The sequence below is a fragment of the Martes martes genome (assembly GCF_963455335.1).
Source record: "Martes martes genome assembly, chromosome: 10".
In the NCBI taxonomy this organism is placed as follows: Eukaryota; Metazoa; Chordata; class Mammalia; order Carnivora; family Mustelidae; genus Martes; species Martes martes.
In genome coordinates, this window is record NC_137898.1 from 27695040 (window position 1) to 27711049 (window position 16010).

The 16010-nt window shown below is 43.3% G+C and overlaps 1 protein-coding gene across 1 annotated transcript; it reads right to left on the reverse strand.

Annotated features, from left to right (window-relative positions):
* Window positions 1-2356: 2356 nt before the first annotated feature.
* On the reverse strand, window positions 2357-14236 carry RAG1 (recombination activating 1). Its single transcript, XM_080816806.1, has 2 exons — window positions 14125-14236; window positions 2357-9092 (listed from the first exon to the last, which is right to left on the reverse strand). The coding sequence occupies exon 2, from the start codon at window positions 9076-9078 to the stop codon at window positions 5947-5949; it is 3132 nt and encodes a 1043-aa protein (XP_080672932.1). The 5' UTR covers window positions 9079-9092; window positions 14125-14236; the 3' UTR covers window positions 2357-5946.
* Between the last annotated feature and the right edge of the window lie 1774 nt (window positions 14237-16010).

Sequence of the window (16010 nt, forward strand, 5' to 3'; positions counted from 1 at the left end):
ATCCCTCCTCATCTGCCCCCACCTCGCTCCCTCTACCCATCTCTCCTTCAAGGTTCCTTCTTCCAAGATACTTTCTCTGATCCCCCAGTTTAAATTCCATTGTCCTACTGTACTCAGATTGTACTCAGTACTTTTTCTTCCTAACACCTACTAGAGTGTGTTGTGATGCATTTATTAGGCTTACTGTGGTTTTAATTTCTACTTCCACCTAGTTCTTTGTGAGCAGAAACTGTGTTGTTCACCACTGTATGTCCAGTGCCAAGCACACACTGCCTGTCGCAGAAGACATCCTATACATATTTCTTTAAAATATGGACTGAGGGGTTCAAGGGTGCCTGGGTAGCTCAGTTGGTTAAGTGTCTGACTCTTGATTTGAGCTCAGATCATGATCTCAGGGTCGTGAGACGGAGCTCCGTGTCGGCTCTGCACTGGGCATGGAGCCTGCTTGAGATTCTCTCTCTCCCTCTGCCCTACCCCCCCACTCACACACACACTCTCTCTCTCTCTCTCTCTAAAAAAATAAAAATAAAATAAAGGCTGAAGTAGTTAGAAAGGGTACCAGGAACAATATAGAACTTAGCTGGGCCTTAAAGGGCAAAGAGATGCCTCCTTCTCAAATGCGGCGGTAACATTCAAATACTTGGTGAAAGGACACAAACTTTCAATGATAAGATGAGTAAGTTCTGAGGATCTTAAGAACAGCGTCGTGACTACAGCTGATAATACTGTATTATACACTTGACATTCAATAGAGTAGATCTTAAACACCCTTGCCACACCCAAATAAGAGGTAATGATGTGAGAGGATGTATTGGTTCGATTATGGTAAATATTTTACAATGCATATCAAATCATTATGTCATACATGCGATATATAATTCTGTTTGTTAATTACGTCTCAATGAAAATGGAAAAAAAAAATAAAACGAGGCAAGGATAACAGTTAAAAAAGAAACCAAGCCAAGAAAACAGTGCAGGAGCAGTCCTGAAGGCTCCCTGAGGTGCTGGGATTAACCCGTTACTTGCTGGATCTTGAGTTCCTAGAGGATGGGGCAGGCTGCCAGAATGGGAAGGGTCCTGGGGCCTTCGGGACACAAGCTATTTGCCTACAAGTACAAACATATTTCCGTATTTTAAAAACTGGCACGGTGGCATAGAAGCACCAGCCTGAATCACTGTTCTGAGCAGGAGAGAGCTGAGAGCTCTCCAGCAAAGGTGGTGCTGAGATGCTTGAACACTCATAGATGACAAGGAGGCCATCCAGTCGTGTGACGGTAAGGCAGGCAGGACTGGATGGGGAAACCGGAGCAGTGGCTCTGCCCCCACACAGGCTGAGATGAGCTTCAGTGACCACGCACACAACAGGGAGGATCCATGAGAAAACCAATGGCAATTCCTTCCACCCTGTTCGCTAAGGGGCAGATGTTGTTGTTTTAGTAGTAGTAGTATCACCGTCATCATTGCCATCAGGAACACCACTGGACAAAAGAACATGGGATCCAGCTCTGTGCTACCACTATCTCTGTGACCATGGACAAGTCAACCACTCCGATCAAAATTTTGAGTATATGAAAAATGTGAATTTTCTGGGGAACAGGCCCATATTTTTATCAGCTTCTCAAAAAGAGTCAGAAACTACTGATTTTCAGGGTGTCTGGGTGGCTCTTTAGGTTAAGCGTCTGTCTTCGGTCATGATCCTAGGATATTTTTTTCTTTTTTTAAGATTTTATTTATTTATTTGTCAGAGAGAGAGAGAGAGAGAACAAGCAGGAGGAGTAGCAGGCAGAGAGAGAGGTAGGCTCCCTGTTGAGTAAGGAGCCCCATGTGGGTCTGAACCAAAGGCAGACACTTAACCATCTGAGCCACCCAGGTGCCCCAATAAATAGAATATTTTAAAAAAAAACTATTGATTTTCAAATTCTACATTTTCTTTTCTTTTTTTTTCTTTTTTAAGATTTTATTTATTTGACAGAGAGAGACACAGTGACAAAGGGAACATAAGCAGGGGGAGTGGAGAGGGAGAAGCAGGTTTCCTGCCGAGCAGGGAGCCCAATGTGGGGCTCAGTCCCAGGACCCTGGGATCATGACCTGAGCCAAAGGCAGATGCTTAACGACTGAGCCACTTGGGTGCCCCTAAATTCTACATTTTCAAAAAGCTTACTATTCACTTCAAATATCCAGAAACAAATGGTCTCAGCTGATATCTATTAATCACTATTCTGTTGCCCTTTATTCTAAAGGCCACCAAATTTATTTTGTATTTCCCTCAGGAAATACGCGTTACTTCATTTTTTCAAACGTTGCACTCAAGAGTATTATTTGAATATAAATCACAATACACACTCATTTCCAAAATTTAAACCTTTATTTCAAATACTTAAGCATAAAATTGTTAACAATAACCATAATATTAATAAGAAGAAAAAATATTAAAATATAAAAGTAAGTATTGAAACACATACTTTATTTAATTTCAAAACATTTGACATGGAAACACAGGTCACCAACATCAAATAAATTCCATTGCATCCTGGCACCTGAACTTTCCCTAAAACACAAAAAAGAAGGCTCTCGGGAGCCATTAAACAAACTTTATAATTATTTGTTAAGAAAACAAACCGTAGGGTGGTTCTGTACAAAAATCTTACCAAAAATGATTTCCAAGGTGTATTTATGTAGATTACTATGGTTAAAGAAAAAAAATAAAATAAAAGACAACAAAATATCCACCCTTACTTAAAATGTCTTAACAGTACAAGAATGGAGCATCGCTTATACAAAAACTGAAGAGACATACATTATCCACACTCAGAAATCCCTTGCATCACTTGGTGATTTGCTCCTCCCAAACACCACTGGTGCCGTCTCCTGGTTGTGCAGAATTTGAATTCTGTTTGATATAATGCAAGACCTGCATACTCAACCAACAAAATCTTTTTTTTTTAATATTATTGCTTCTGCCCTTTTTTTTAAAGTTATTTAATTTTTTATTTGACAGAGAGAGAAATCACAAGTAGGCAGAGAGGCAGGCAGATAGGAAGGGAGAAGCAGGCTCCCCGCCGAGCAGAGAGCCCGATGCGGAGCTCGATCCCAAGACCCCGGGATCATGACCCGAGCCGAAGGCAGAGGCCCAACCCACTGAGCCACCCAGGTGCCCCAACAAAATCTTTATCTTCGTCTATATTGTGTGAAAACAAATTGAGCCAAAACTAAATTCCAGCTCACCTGGAAAAAGGTATCTTTTCTCCTGCTCTGGCACCTCAGTGCTTGTTTATGAATCCCAGAGCACTTTCTGACCTCCCTTGGACCATTCCTCAGTTTTCATCAGCCATTATACTGGTCCCTGCAGTGTGCCTCCGTGGGTTGGCAGGAAAACTTGTAGAATCAGGTTTCACGGGAGGAAAATGCATTGCCCTTCTGAAGCCCCAGTCTATACTCAAAAAAAAAAAAAAAGCTCTATCCTGTGTGGTTAATTTCCCTGGAGTATGTGACCACATTTACAATGGGCATTGTCAAAAATAAAACCTGAGAATAAAACCAGGCCTTGGATATTGCAATCTCAACAAGGAGGGCTAACACAACCATAGGCAGCATTTCTACATCCTGAAATGTCTGCGGCCAGATGTTCCTGGGGGTTATCAAAACGGCATTTGATTAAGAGATTATTGCGAAGGTTGTTTTGTAAATCATACGGTGTGCCATATGCATTCAAAATAGTTCCTACAATGCTAGAAAAGGAGAATTTAATACCGGAAAGTACTTACAGTGCTACCAATCAGGCAACAGAGTGGAAACGGGGTGGGGGCGGGGGGGGCGGTGTCTACAAATAACCAGCACCAGCATGCTTCAGGAAATGAGTGATTACATGAATTTAGCTGTTTATTAGTGCAGAGACATGCTGTAAGGATTAACTGAGAGGAAGGGAAGGGGTGGCCCAGAAGCCCATTAGTTTGCCAAATACAAAACTTGACATTTTCGAGAAAAATACAATTAAAATGTGTATATATTTTTGACAACTAAATTACAAATGTCTTTGTAATTTCTATATATGTTGTATATAAAAAGCAAGGAAAACTGCTGTATTTTTTAATGGAAAATGGGGGGTTCAATCCCTGCAAAAGCACCAAATGCATATCATTTAGGATAATGCCTCTGACACACGTTTGACAACTAAATTACACAGCTCTTTGATATACTGTGTATGAATAGTGGCAATTATGGCCAATAAAATCAAAGAAAGAAAAAAAAACTAATTAACACTAACATATCATTATGACTCACTAGCATATAAAATCCTATGCCGGCTCGAAATTGCCAGCAATTGGCAATTCCCAAATTTCTAAGGATGAAGATAATAGTTTCCAAATAACTGGAGCCACCCCAGATTTTGGGGGGCTCTCGGGAGCTTTCCCATCACTTTCTCCTATCAAAAGGCCCAAAGCACAATCATGACTTATCAAACCCACCATCCCCGCTCCCAAGAATTGTAAACTGCAGTGATTAGTTTGCGATCCTAAACAAATTATGATACTGCCTTATTAAAAAAAAAAAAAAGGCGGTGGTTAATTTTTTTAGTAGAAAAAGTATGGAATTTGGAGACGAAAGGCCTGAGTTCAAATTCCAGATTAGACATTTATTATCACTGTAACTTTGGACAGATTATTTAACCCTCCCTCAAGTGGGAATAGTAACAATGTCTACCCTCCCAGAGTTGTTGTGAGGAGAAACAAAGCAAAATGAATGTAAAAATATTTTAAAATAGGGAAAAAAACACTCTACAAATGTTAACTCTTCCTTTGTGTTATGAACAGGCTTCGTCTAAATTTAGCAGGTAAGAAAAGTACAAAGGTATCCTGCTCCAAAAATCTGAATGTGCTGAAAGTAAACTGATCTTAATAGAAAGAGTAACACACTTCAGAGGGAAAGACTCCATGAAATCTGGATTTAGTAAAGCTGACCCAGGTTTCACATGGAGAAAAATCTGGAAGAAATTTTCGGTAAGACATTAAACCTGTTTTTACACAGTGAGTAAACCCATATCTTAAAAGCCTCTGTGGCTTTAAGATTCTATATGAGCATCGGAGATGCTAAATTAATTGAAATTAAAAAGCAAAAATAAAAATCATACTTGGCTACTGACGGCTAAGTAAAAATGAATTATCAGAAGACTTAATAAATAACTGTAGATAACAGTTTTATTCTTCCAACTTTATTACTGAAAAAATTCATAGTCACAGATGACCTCCTAAACTCTTAAGGTCACTCCATGGTGACATCATTGAAACCCAGAAAAGGGCTGACTTCCCAAAATTTTCCTGGATTTAGGGTATTTCTGCATAAATGTGCCAAGTGAGAAAATGCACTGAGGCACTTTGCGAAGGCCATCATGTCATACAAGTGTGTGAGATGTTCTTATTAGAGAAATCTGAAAAGCTTTTAAAGATTTTTTAATCTTGTGGCACAAGCCCAGATCTGCGAAATTTACAAAATAAAGAATTCTCCAGAAATGGTATAAAAAAAATGTATGTCTCAATACAAAGTATAATAAATTGAAGGGGTAGAGAATGGAAACCACAAAACAAATTCCTTTCCTGGCTTCCTGGGCTGTTCTTTGACAACCTTGGCTATGATTTTCCATGTCACTCAGTCACACACAATGCACATCTTTGTTCATCTCTGGTCCCCTGCAGTTACTCCTGTTCTGAGTTACTGAGCTTTCAAATAACTGATTTCTCCTGTTGCTTTTCTGAACTCCCTAAACGGCTCCAGCAATCAGCTCATCAGTTATCCATTCCTGACATGCATGCAGCGCCGCGGGCCTCTCCCATCTACCACTGCCTGGGTGGCGAAACCCTACACACAGGACTGGAGCATGTGAGGAGGGAGTCTCAGTGCAACCCAGAGGAAAACTGATTTGCAAAACCAACTCAAAAGCAGCTGCCCTCCTTAAAATTCCATCGAATCTTGAGTTTCCGGAGAGTCCTCTAAGCCTAAGGGGTCCCCTAAGCCTGCCTGCGAGCTTAAGGTAAACCCGGAGTTTTTATACGCATTATGAGCGTTCATAAACTTCTGCAAGTATTTGGAGGTATACAGCCAGTGGTGTTTCAAGACGTCTTCCATCTCATAGCACTTGGACTGTCTGGCGTTCATTTTTCGGAAGCGCCTGAACAGTTTGTTGCCAGACTCATTTCCCTCGCTTGCCCATGCCCCAATGGAGCCATCTCTCTCAATAATTTCAGGGACATGTGCCAGGGTTTTGTGAAAATAATTGGTGATTTTGCCCTCATATCTATACTTGAACTTGGTAGAGAGGAGCTCAGCAAAACGCTGTGAATTGAAGCTATACTGGCAGAGAGATTCTGGGCACTCTTTGGCAGGACACGACGATCGCCACACAGGCTTCATCTTAAGGTAAAGGTCCATCAGCTCCCTCAGAGCTTCGTGCCTCTCCTCAGAGGGAATTAACTCACAGACTGCTTCAACTGTTTCTTTGGTCATGAGCTTCCTGGCAAAGTTGCCATTCATCCTCATGATCGGTTTCAGGTTCATCTTCTTGCGGAGATGCTTGTCCAGTGTAGCCTGCCATCTCTTCCTTTCCTCTTTGGAGGCGTTGGGATTCTTATACGCCTCCCCTATCTCTAGCTGGAAGATCTTGTAGAACTCGGCTGCATTGCCAATGTCACAGTGGAGCGCATCTATGGAAGGGACCGTCTCGATGAAAGGTTTTGACGAGACCCCTTTCACCCGATCCCGCAGCTCTTCCACGGACTCGTGGTACGGGTTAGAACGCCAGACCTCATAGCGCTCCAGGTTCTCGGAGTGGCTTCTGGTGATGGAGTGGAAGACGAGGTTTTGAGACGCTTCTAGGCGTGTGGCGTCACAAAGGGTACAAATGTAGACTGAGCCAGAAGCCTCGAGGCCTTCGACTTCCCGGACGAGTTTCTCATCGTAGCCGGTGCCCCTGAAGATGAACTTGAAATTCCGAAGGATGCCTCCCATCTCAAGCATTAACTGGCTGCTCTTCATGGCCTCCCTCTCAGCAATGAGAGGGCTCAGGATGGCCGTCAGGGTCTCGTGGTCAGACTCATCTGCCAGCATGAGACACAGGGGCTTACAACACAGTTCGGAGTTGGGTTTGACTTCTTCAAACACCTTCACATGTTCTGAGCCACGTGCTATCGTAATTTTCATGACCGTGAAGGAAAACCGAACCGCCTTTTCTGGAACCGCGGGCCCGCTCCCGTGTTTCTCGCTCACGTCCCCCATTCCGTCGCAAGACTCCTTGACCACGACGGTGAAGGGGCCGTTCAGGTAGTCATCAAGGTCTTGGGCTCTCATGCCTTCCAGGATGTCTTCTTCCATGTCCATCAGAGCAGACACCAAAGCCGAATCGTAGCGGAACCGCTTCGCAATGGTGTCCACGGGGTAGTCGTCCACAGAGGAGGACAGCCCCGACAGGCCGTCAATAATGCCCACGTCGGTGCTGGAGGACACGTTCTTCAGAGGCGGCTGCCACTCAAAGTGGTGGTAGCCCGGCAGGAGGACCTTCTCGGCGTTCCGAAGGGCATGCAAAGGCTGAAAAATCTGCCTCCCGGTGATGGCTTTCACAGTCCTGTACATCTTGTGGTACTGACTGCAGCTGAGGAACGTGTTGACACGGATGGCCAGGCAGACAGCTGGCTGCAGGCCAGAGCCCCGTCCCTGCATGATGGCCTCCAGCTCATCAGCCTGCCTGTGCTCGTTCCTGGCCCTCAGCGCCAGCAGGAACAGGGTCAGACACACCGATTTCACATCTCCACCTTCTTCTTTGTCCGCGAAAGCCTTGACTTGGAGCTTGAGCTCCTTCAGGCGGTGCTTCTGAGCCCTTCGGGTCAAGGAGAGGAGATGCTGGCGGGGCCGACCCCCCTTGTTGATATGCACAAAAGTCTCTTTGGATTCCTTGTGGCTTGACACGTGGTGATTGTATTTTTCCAAGCTGACCTCCTCGTTGCACTCTTTGGCTGGACATTTCACCATCAGGGAATTCAAGATGCTCAGAAAGGACCTCACTGGGCTCTCCAGGTCGGTAGGGAAGCAGGGATATTGGCAACAGGGACAGTAGCTGCCCATGACTTTCAGGCATCTGAGAATGCAGATCCTGCAAAACACATGCTTACAGGTGGTCTCCACAGGGTCAGCCAGGATGTGTTCACAAATCTGGCAAGAGATCGATTTCACAAAGTGTGCCGGGAAGTCCACGGCAAGAAGCTTGGTACTCAGATGTATATGACTGCAGTTGGAAATCTTCTGCATCACTTCCTTGCTGCTAATCCTTGCCTGAGCTCTTCTCTTGTGCCGACGGGCTCTTCTAGCTCGGTGAACCGCGGTCTTGAGTTTTTTGCTGAGCTGCAGGTTTGGCTGATGGCTCTTCCTCTTGAGTCCCTGGCGGGCAGCGCGGCAGATGTCACAGGATGGTGTGTGGGGGTGCCACTCCACGGTTGCATTCCTTGGGAAGGAAACCTCACATGGGGCACTGCTGAACTTCTTGTACATGATGCGCCAGCAGTTATGGCAGAACTCAGTGGGGTGGATGGAGTCAACATCTGCTTTCACATCCATCCGGAAGACCTTGGCAATGAGGTCTGGCCAGGATGTAGCTCTCCTTTCCTTCTTTCGTAAAAGGACTTGGGTTTTACAGTCCACGGGCCCGTGGACTGGATATCTTCTATTGTGCTCATCAGTTTTAAAAGAATTCCCACAGATACGGCAGAGATGTTGAAGGTTGGCTCGGTGGATGGCTTTGTCTCTTGCTTTTCCGTCATCATGGGATTTCTTCAGAAACTTAGGGTGAAGATTTACTGCTGGTTGACTCAGAGCTGGCTTCTGACCATCAGCCTTGTCCGAGACTGTTGGAGATTGCTCCAGACAGGGTTTCCCCTCAGAGGAAACTTTCTTTTCTATTTGAGCCTCTTCGGGTGCCTTTTCAAAAGATCGCACCCTGAATAGTTTAAATTTCCATTCTGAAAATTTAATATACGGGTGCTGAATTTCCTCTGGGGCAGAAGCGAGTCCCAGGGTGGGTGGCAAAGAGACAGCCATGCTGGCTGAGATTCCTGAGAACAATGAAAAAAGTCAGATGAAGAAAAAATTCAATATCCCACTGATGCATCTTGGAAGGAATACAAATTAATACATTCAATTATTCATTCATTCATTGATCCAAAAAGTTACTTATTAAACCTCTTATTTTAATATACTCTGTTAGGTGCTGAGTATACAGCAGAGAACAGTCACCCTCTGCTTTGACCGTGTCCATGGTCATCTTTACCAACATACACCACTGTGGTTCATTTTATGTATATTTGTATGATCTTATTTTCTTGCACCAAAACCTTAAGGTCTTTGAGGACAGAATCTCTAAGTGATTCATCTCTATCTCTCCAACATTCCTAGTACATACTAGGGCTGAATAGTTATTTGCGGAATAAATACAAGGAAAAACTGGCTAGTAAAACCACGGAAAAGTCATATTTCCTGCATTGTATTAGCCTCATTGCACTAGCTGGACAATATATTTCCAGCTTTTTAAAGCAGTCTCCCAGGAAGTTGTTTGTTTATTTCTTCCGAGTGGGTCATAAAGGGATGATAAAGCTACAAACCCAAAGAAACTAATTACTCACCATTTGAAAGGATGAAGTGAATTTTGAGGCTTTATGAATGCTAACTAATAATAAGTATCACAGATAGTAATTATGCTTACAATTTTAATTAGTGAACACTGCTGTAAATGATAAGGCTGTGTCTACATTAGAAACAAAATACCACAGAACTCTCTAACTAAACCTACCATAGTATGAACCTACAAAGATCCCCAAGGACTTTTAAGATGAAAAATTCAAGTAGTGTCAGGTAAAAAATCACACAGGCCATCCTGGAAGTCATTACTAGACAATGGTCATTAGCTTGATAGTTTGTAATAAGAAGAGGTAGGAGTAATATTTTTCTTCCGATAAAAAATGTTAGCAATTGATCTGCTAGGAAACCTTACCAATCTGGGTAGGGCTGCAGAAAAAAAATCTGCAAATGCCATTTGAGTCCACTCCTGCTCCTATTAGCCCAGTATTTTCGAAATTCCTTAGTACACATCACTGGAAAAACAGCAACTGTGTTTCAATCCATAATCTATTTCTCCCAGATGTGCTGGGGTTAACACTCTTGACCCACAAATTATGTGAAGCAACACTTTTTCCCCCTGAATTAATTAGCTACCTAGACTGGGGAGCCTGGGTGGCACAGTCCCTTGGGCATCCGACTCTTGATCTCGGCTTAGGTCATGATCTCAGGGTCATGGCATGGAGCCCCACATCAGGCTTTGTGCTTAGCACAGAATCTGCTTGAGTTTCTCTCTCCCCCTCTGCCCCACCCCCACCCCGGACTCAGGCTCTTTCTCTCTCTAAATAAGTAAACAAAATCTTTTTTAAAAAATTAACTAACCAACTTGATGGGGTTTTTTTTTTAAGATTTTATTTATTTTGACAGAGAGAGACACAGTGAGAGAAGGAACACAAGCAGGGGGAGTGGGAGAAGCAGGCTTCCCACTGAGCAGAGAGCCCGATGTGGGGCCAGACCCCAGGACCTTGGGATCATGACCTGAGCCGAAGGCAGACGCTCATCGACTGAGCCACCCAGGTGCAGCTGATGATGTTTTTATAGAGTCACGTGGTCATGGAGGCTAATCCTCAGATGAACAGTTAGGTAGGTGGGGCTTGGGGGGAGGGAGGTTCAGCGGCCAATCCTGACTGCTCTACCAAAGCTTCTTTTCAAGTCATCCCTTTAAACTACTGAAGTTTGGTCCATCGTGCATGCTCTAGGCTTCAGAGGCTGATGTTTTTCATGAAAACTATAAGCCAATTTCCAAGACATGGCTAAAAAGGAAATCCTGTTAAATTGTTCTATATGCAGGACCCTGTCAAATCTAAACAGTTTCAACCATCTCCAAGGTCTCATTAATCTCAAAAGTATTTCACCTGCAGCCCAGCAAACACTGGGCTTGTTGTTTAGGGTTCAGTTATGTTCCTAAATTCTGTCCTGTGTCAGGTGTGAAGACCTCCCAGGTCTCCCCTGCCCCATTGGCTAGAACTCCTTCTCAAATGCCTTTCATTCCATTAGACTTTTTCTACCCGGTCTTTTTCTATCAAGCTTGTTCTCTGGATTTCCAAGATAGTCTTCTGAGTTTTTATTTTAAAAAACTGTATCACCGTCTCTGGAGCTAAATAATGAACTTTCATAATGAGTAAGTCAACCATGTTGGAGGGATCTCTAGAACTCTCTCCCCACCCTACCCACTCCCCTCCTGACTCCCACCGGCCTGAACTGTTATGTCCAAATCTGCCAAAATACATTCATTTAAATACTCCCAGAGAAAGCATACCATCACCAACCAATTATTAGCCATTGACATCCAAATCAAATGTATTTGTTGTTTTTAACTCTACTGCTAAAACTTTATCCAAACTAGAAGCAAGAAGGGAGTAGGAGGGATGTGTTATTCTTGTTTTGAGGGAAATATACACCAAGATGCTAATCGTGATTATCTGTGGATGTTATAGATTTTTTTTTTAAAGATTGTATTTTTAAGTAATCTCTACACCCAACGTGGGGCTCGAACTCACAACCCCGAGATCAAGAGTCATATACTCCATCAACTGAGCCAGACAGTCAACCACAGCTATAGATGTTTTATATTTTTCATCTTACCTATGATGTCTACCTTTTCTGAAATAAACATGTATTACTTTTAGAAGACAGAACTTTTAATAACTAGATCTAATGAGGTATGTTTTATCGATCTGGTTAACAAAGATTGAAAACACTACTACTCAACATTAATGAAGGTATGGGGAAATGCAAGTGTCTTCATATATTCTTGGGAGGACTATAAATTGGTATAATATCTCTAGTGAACAATTTAACCATTTTTTTAAAAAGTTTAACTATATCTTGTCTTTGATGCAATCAACTTACTTTTAGGAAGTTATTCTAGAGAAACATTCCCACAGGTTATTTCTTGTGTGGGAATAAAAATATTCCATAAGTTATTCCCACAGTGAATATTGCATGGAGAGAGATGGAGACAAAGAAAGAGATTTATATAAAAAAAAATTTGTTACTTTTAAAAAAACAGGAAATAGCGTAAATAATCACCAATAGGACATTATTAAGGAAACTCTGGTCCAGAAATACAATGGAAAACAACACAGACATTTAACATTGCCATATGCTTTAATGCATATGTGCAATTTCTCTATGCATCAATGATGCGGAAAGATACCCACATGACAATGCAGAAGACAGGATAACAAGAGCTAGCAGGATTCCATTTACACACATTTGCCCACATCTACAAGTACACACTTTCTGGGAGGATACACCCTAAAATCTCAACAATGTTTATTCTCCAAAAACAGAGATACTGTAAGAAGGTCTCCTTAATTTTCCATTTTATTCATTCTTACATCATTTTAATTTTTTATCACAAACATGTATTATTTTTTTAAATTTTGTGATCAATTTACTTTAGGGAAAAAATGTTTTTAAAACTAGATTTATATGTTCCCATTGTCATTTTTCTTTATTTCTTCCTAAATCCCCCCCCCCCCCCCGGCAAAGTTTTAAGACCTGGCTAAGCCTCAGATCTGATCAGCAACCTCATTTTTCTTTTCTAGTAAATGAGTAGAAAGGCAACAAAAATATGGACCTCAATAGAGCACGAAGTTGGGATTATGTAAGAGTTATTGTGTGGTCATTGTTTGACACTCGGGAATCTTACAAATGCCAGATCTCTCTTCTAACGAAAGATCTCAGCAGCAGACCAGTCTCGCTTGCAGGCTCAGCTCTCTTCCCATGAGGCACTGCCATCTCAATGTGGCTGTCACCTGCCATCACAGCTGTGGGGTCTTTGTCAACACAGGGCACAGATTCATTTGGACAAACCAGGCTGGGATAGTGTGGCCCGGATAAAAGCTTCAGTGTGGTGAGTGCGTGACAAGCTGGTTTCAGAGGCTGAGTCACACGGCAGCACCACCTCCCACTCCCAGCCTGGCCCCCACCTTACACACGCCTACATCCAAGACCTTGACCCACAATCTCCCCTCTTCACATCTTCGACCTGGTCTGTGTACAATGGCCAAGTGACCACTGCATGCCCAAGTGTGACCCCTCGTTGTCACACCTATCCCACTCATGCACTCATGCACCCAACCATTCACTCCATAAATACTGGTCTCTACTTTCTGCCCAACACCCGTCATCAAAAAGTCAGCAGCAATAGCAGCCTTTCTATAAGTCTCAGGCATCCACAAAATGATCCTCGGATTCTTTCCCTTCCTCCAGGCAACTTCTTGCTTGAACTACTTCAGAAACAGAAGGGCACGTTCACACACCCTAGTCTGGAATCCCAGTTCAAGAACATAATCTCTGTGTAGCTTCTCTACAGTGGCAATTCTAAAAATTATTATGTATTAGAATCACTGGGGAGCTTGTGTAAAATAACAAATAATAATGCAGATCATCTGGTTCCAGAGATTCTGATTCAGTTTATCAAGCATGGAGTCCAGAAATCGCATTTGTTAAGCATTTCAGGGATTCTGCTGTGAGGAGTAGCCCACGATCACACTTTGAGAAAAGCTGGTGTCCTACTTACTCCAGTCGCGTTCAGGAAATTGCTAGCAATACTGGGAGTACCTGGGAAACTACATTTTCTCCCACCCTGAAATTCGTTTGCTGATTACTTACCATGCCTAGACAAGCACAACATTTCTTTCCAAGAGTCACACCTTTCCTTCTGATAATTTATTTACTCATTTATGCGAGAAGCACTCCTTAAAGGTTTCCTCTGCCCACCATATTCATTTACAGCAATTTGGAGATCTGTATCTTCTCTATGAACCTACAATGTCTTCCTAAACTTGGCTTCTTATCCCTTTCCAGTTTTTACACATTAGAAAGAAAAATTAAATTGTTGTCAGCTTCCCTTGATCCCTCCCCTCATCCCCTGCAAAGAAAAGAAGCCCAAGTCCTTCTGATTAGAAACATAAAAATGTAATAAATATTGTGGGGCTCAGGGCATGAAAGTATGAGTGTTACCTTGCTCGGCGGGCTGTCTGGACAAAGGGTTGGGATGTCTGTAATTCGGTTGATATGACTTGATAACCGAAGAGAAGGCCAAGTGTGCCCTCCTCCCCCGCTTGGCTCTCTCAGCTCCCCCAGAGCAGACAGCTGCATTATTTATCAGCTTCCACTGCCCTTCCCAGCCTCCCCCCACCACAGAGGGCTAACCACACAAGCCAGCAGCCAATCACAGGCCAGGAGCCTCCAGCTCCAGCTGGCACCTGGCCCTTCAGGGAGCTTCGCTGGGGACCCGAGGGTCATAGGCATGTGCTGGAACATGGCCAGAGCTGCCAGTTCACTCCCCAAGACTGTCTGGGTTGGACATGAACTTGTCAACAGAAGTTCTGGCTTCTGCCAAAAGATGCGATGGCCCTGTGCCTCAGTTTCCTCATCTGTAAGATAGAAATGCTGATAGCATATACCTCAGAGCCAGCAACATTATACAGTGAGAGTTATCACAGGAAAATGTGGGGGACAGTGTCTGCCTTTAGTAGAAACTCACCACATACTAACTCTGTGATTATTTTTTTTTAAACATTTTATTTATTTATTTGACAGAGAGAGAGAGATCACAAGTAGGCAGAGAGGCAGGCAGAGAGAGTGGGGGAAGCAGGCTCCCGCCAGAGCAGAGAGCCCAATGTGGGGCTCGATCCCAGGACCCTGGGATCATGACCCAGCCGAAGGCAGAGGCTTCAACCCACTGTGCCACCCAGGCGCCCCTCTGTGATTATTTTTATTCTTATTTTGAAATAAGATCCAAACCCATCCCAGAATCCTCCTACCTGGTCAATTCTCAGGGAAGGTTGTGCTCCTTGCAACCACACTGGGTTTAAACATGACTAGTGTTTTGAAGTCAACAGGCCTGGATTTGAATCATGCCTCACGTCTTCGATATGTTACTTAAATTTTGGGAGCCAGAATCTCCTCATCTACACATTGGATTGATCATTTTAGCCCTAAGCAATAGGCTAGGCTTCTGACTGCTTTGCACATTATTTAATTGTCCCAGCAATCTATCCATTTGACATTATTATCTCTAAAGAGGAGCAGTACAAGTTTACAGCAATGGAGAACCCATCCAGGGTCACACAGCTACTAGCTGGTGAATGCGGGTTCCTTAAGCACCCCACTCCCTGTAAAGGAATAATAAAAGCCAATCTGTAGTCGTAGGGGGAGATGACTCAAGACTATACTTCTGGGGGTGCCTGGGTGGCTCAGTGGGTTAAAGCCACTGCCTTTGGCTCAGGGCATGATCCCAGGGTACTGGGATCGAGCCCCGCATCGGGCTCTCTGCTCAGCAGGGAGCCTGCTTCCCTCTCTCTCTCTCTCACTGCCTGCCTCTCTGCCTGCTTGTGATCTCTGTCTGTCAAATAAATAAATAAAATCTTAAATAAATAAATAAATAAAAATTTAAAAAAGAATATACTTCTGTTTACTTAACACCATATCTTTCAAACCCCATTCTTAGTTCTTACGCCAGGTTTATTCCCAAAGTACGTCTCTGTCCAGCTAGTATGTGAGGGATCTTCTATGCTTCTCATTAGCAAAAACTTCTATGTTCTCTTAGCAAAAACTGTCAAAGGGGCAGGTGCAAGGATTTACCTGTGCTGTGCTGTGCTGCCCTCTAAGACACTCCTCTTATATCGCCAGTATTTTTTTTTTTTTAGTTATAGCCAATGTAATTTTTTTAAATTTATTTATTTATTTGACACAGAGAGAGAGATCACAAGCAGACAGAGAGGCAGGCAGAGACAGGGAGAGGGGGAAGCAGGCTCCCTGCTGAGCAGAGAGCGCGATGCGGGGCTCAGTCCCCGGACTTTGAGATCATGACCTGAGCTGAAGGCAGAGGCTTTAACCCACTG

Coding starts and splice junctions, on each gene's coding strand:
- RAG1 (XM_080816806.1), bottom strand. CDS start 9,078: ATGGCTGTCTCTTTGCCACCCACCCTGGGACTCGCTTCTGCCCCAGAG.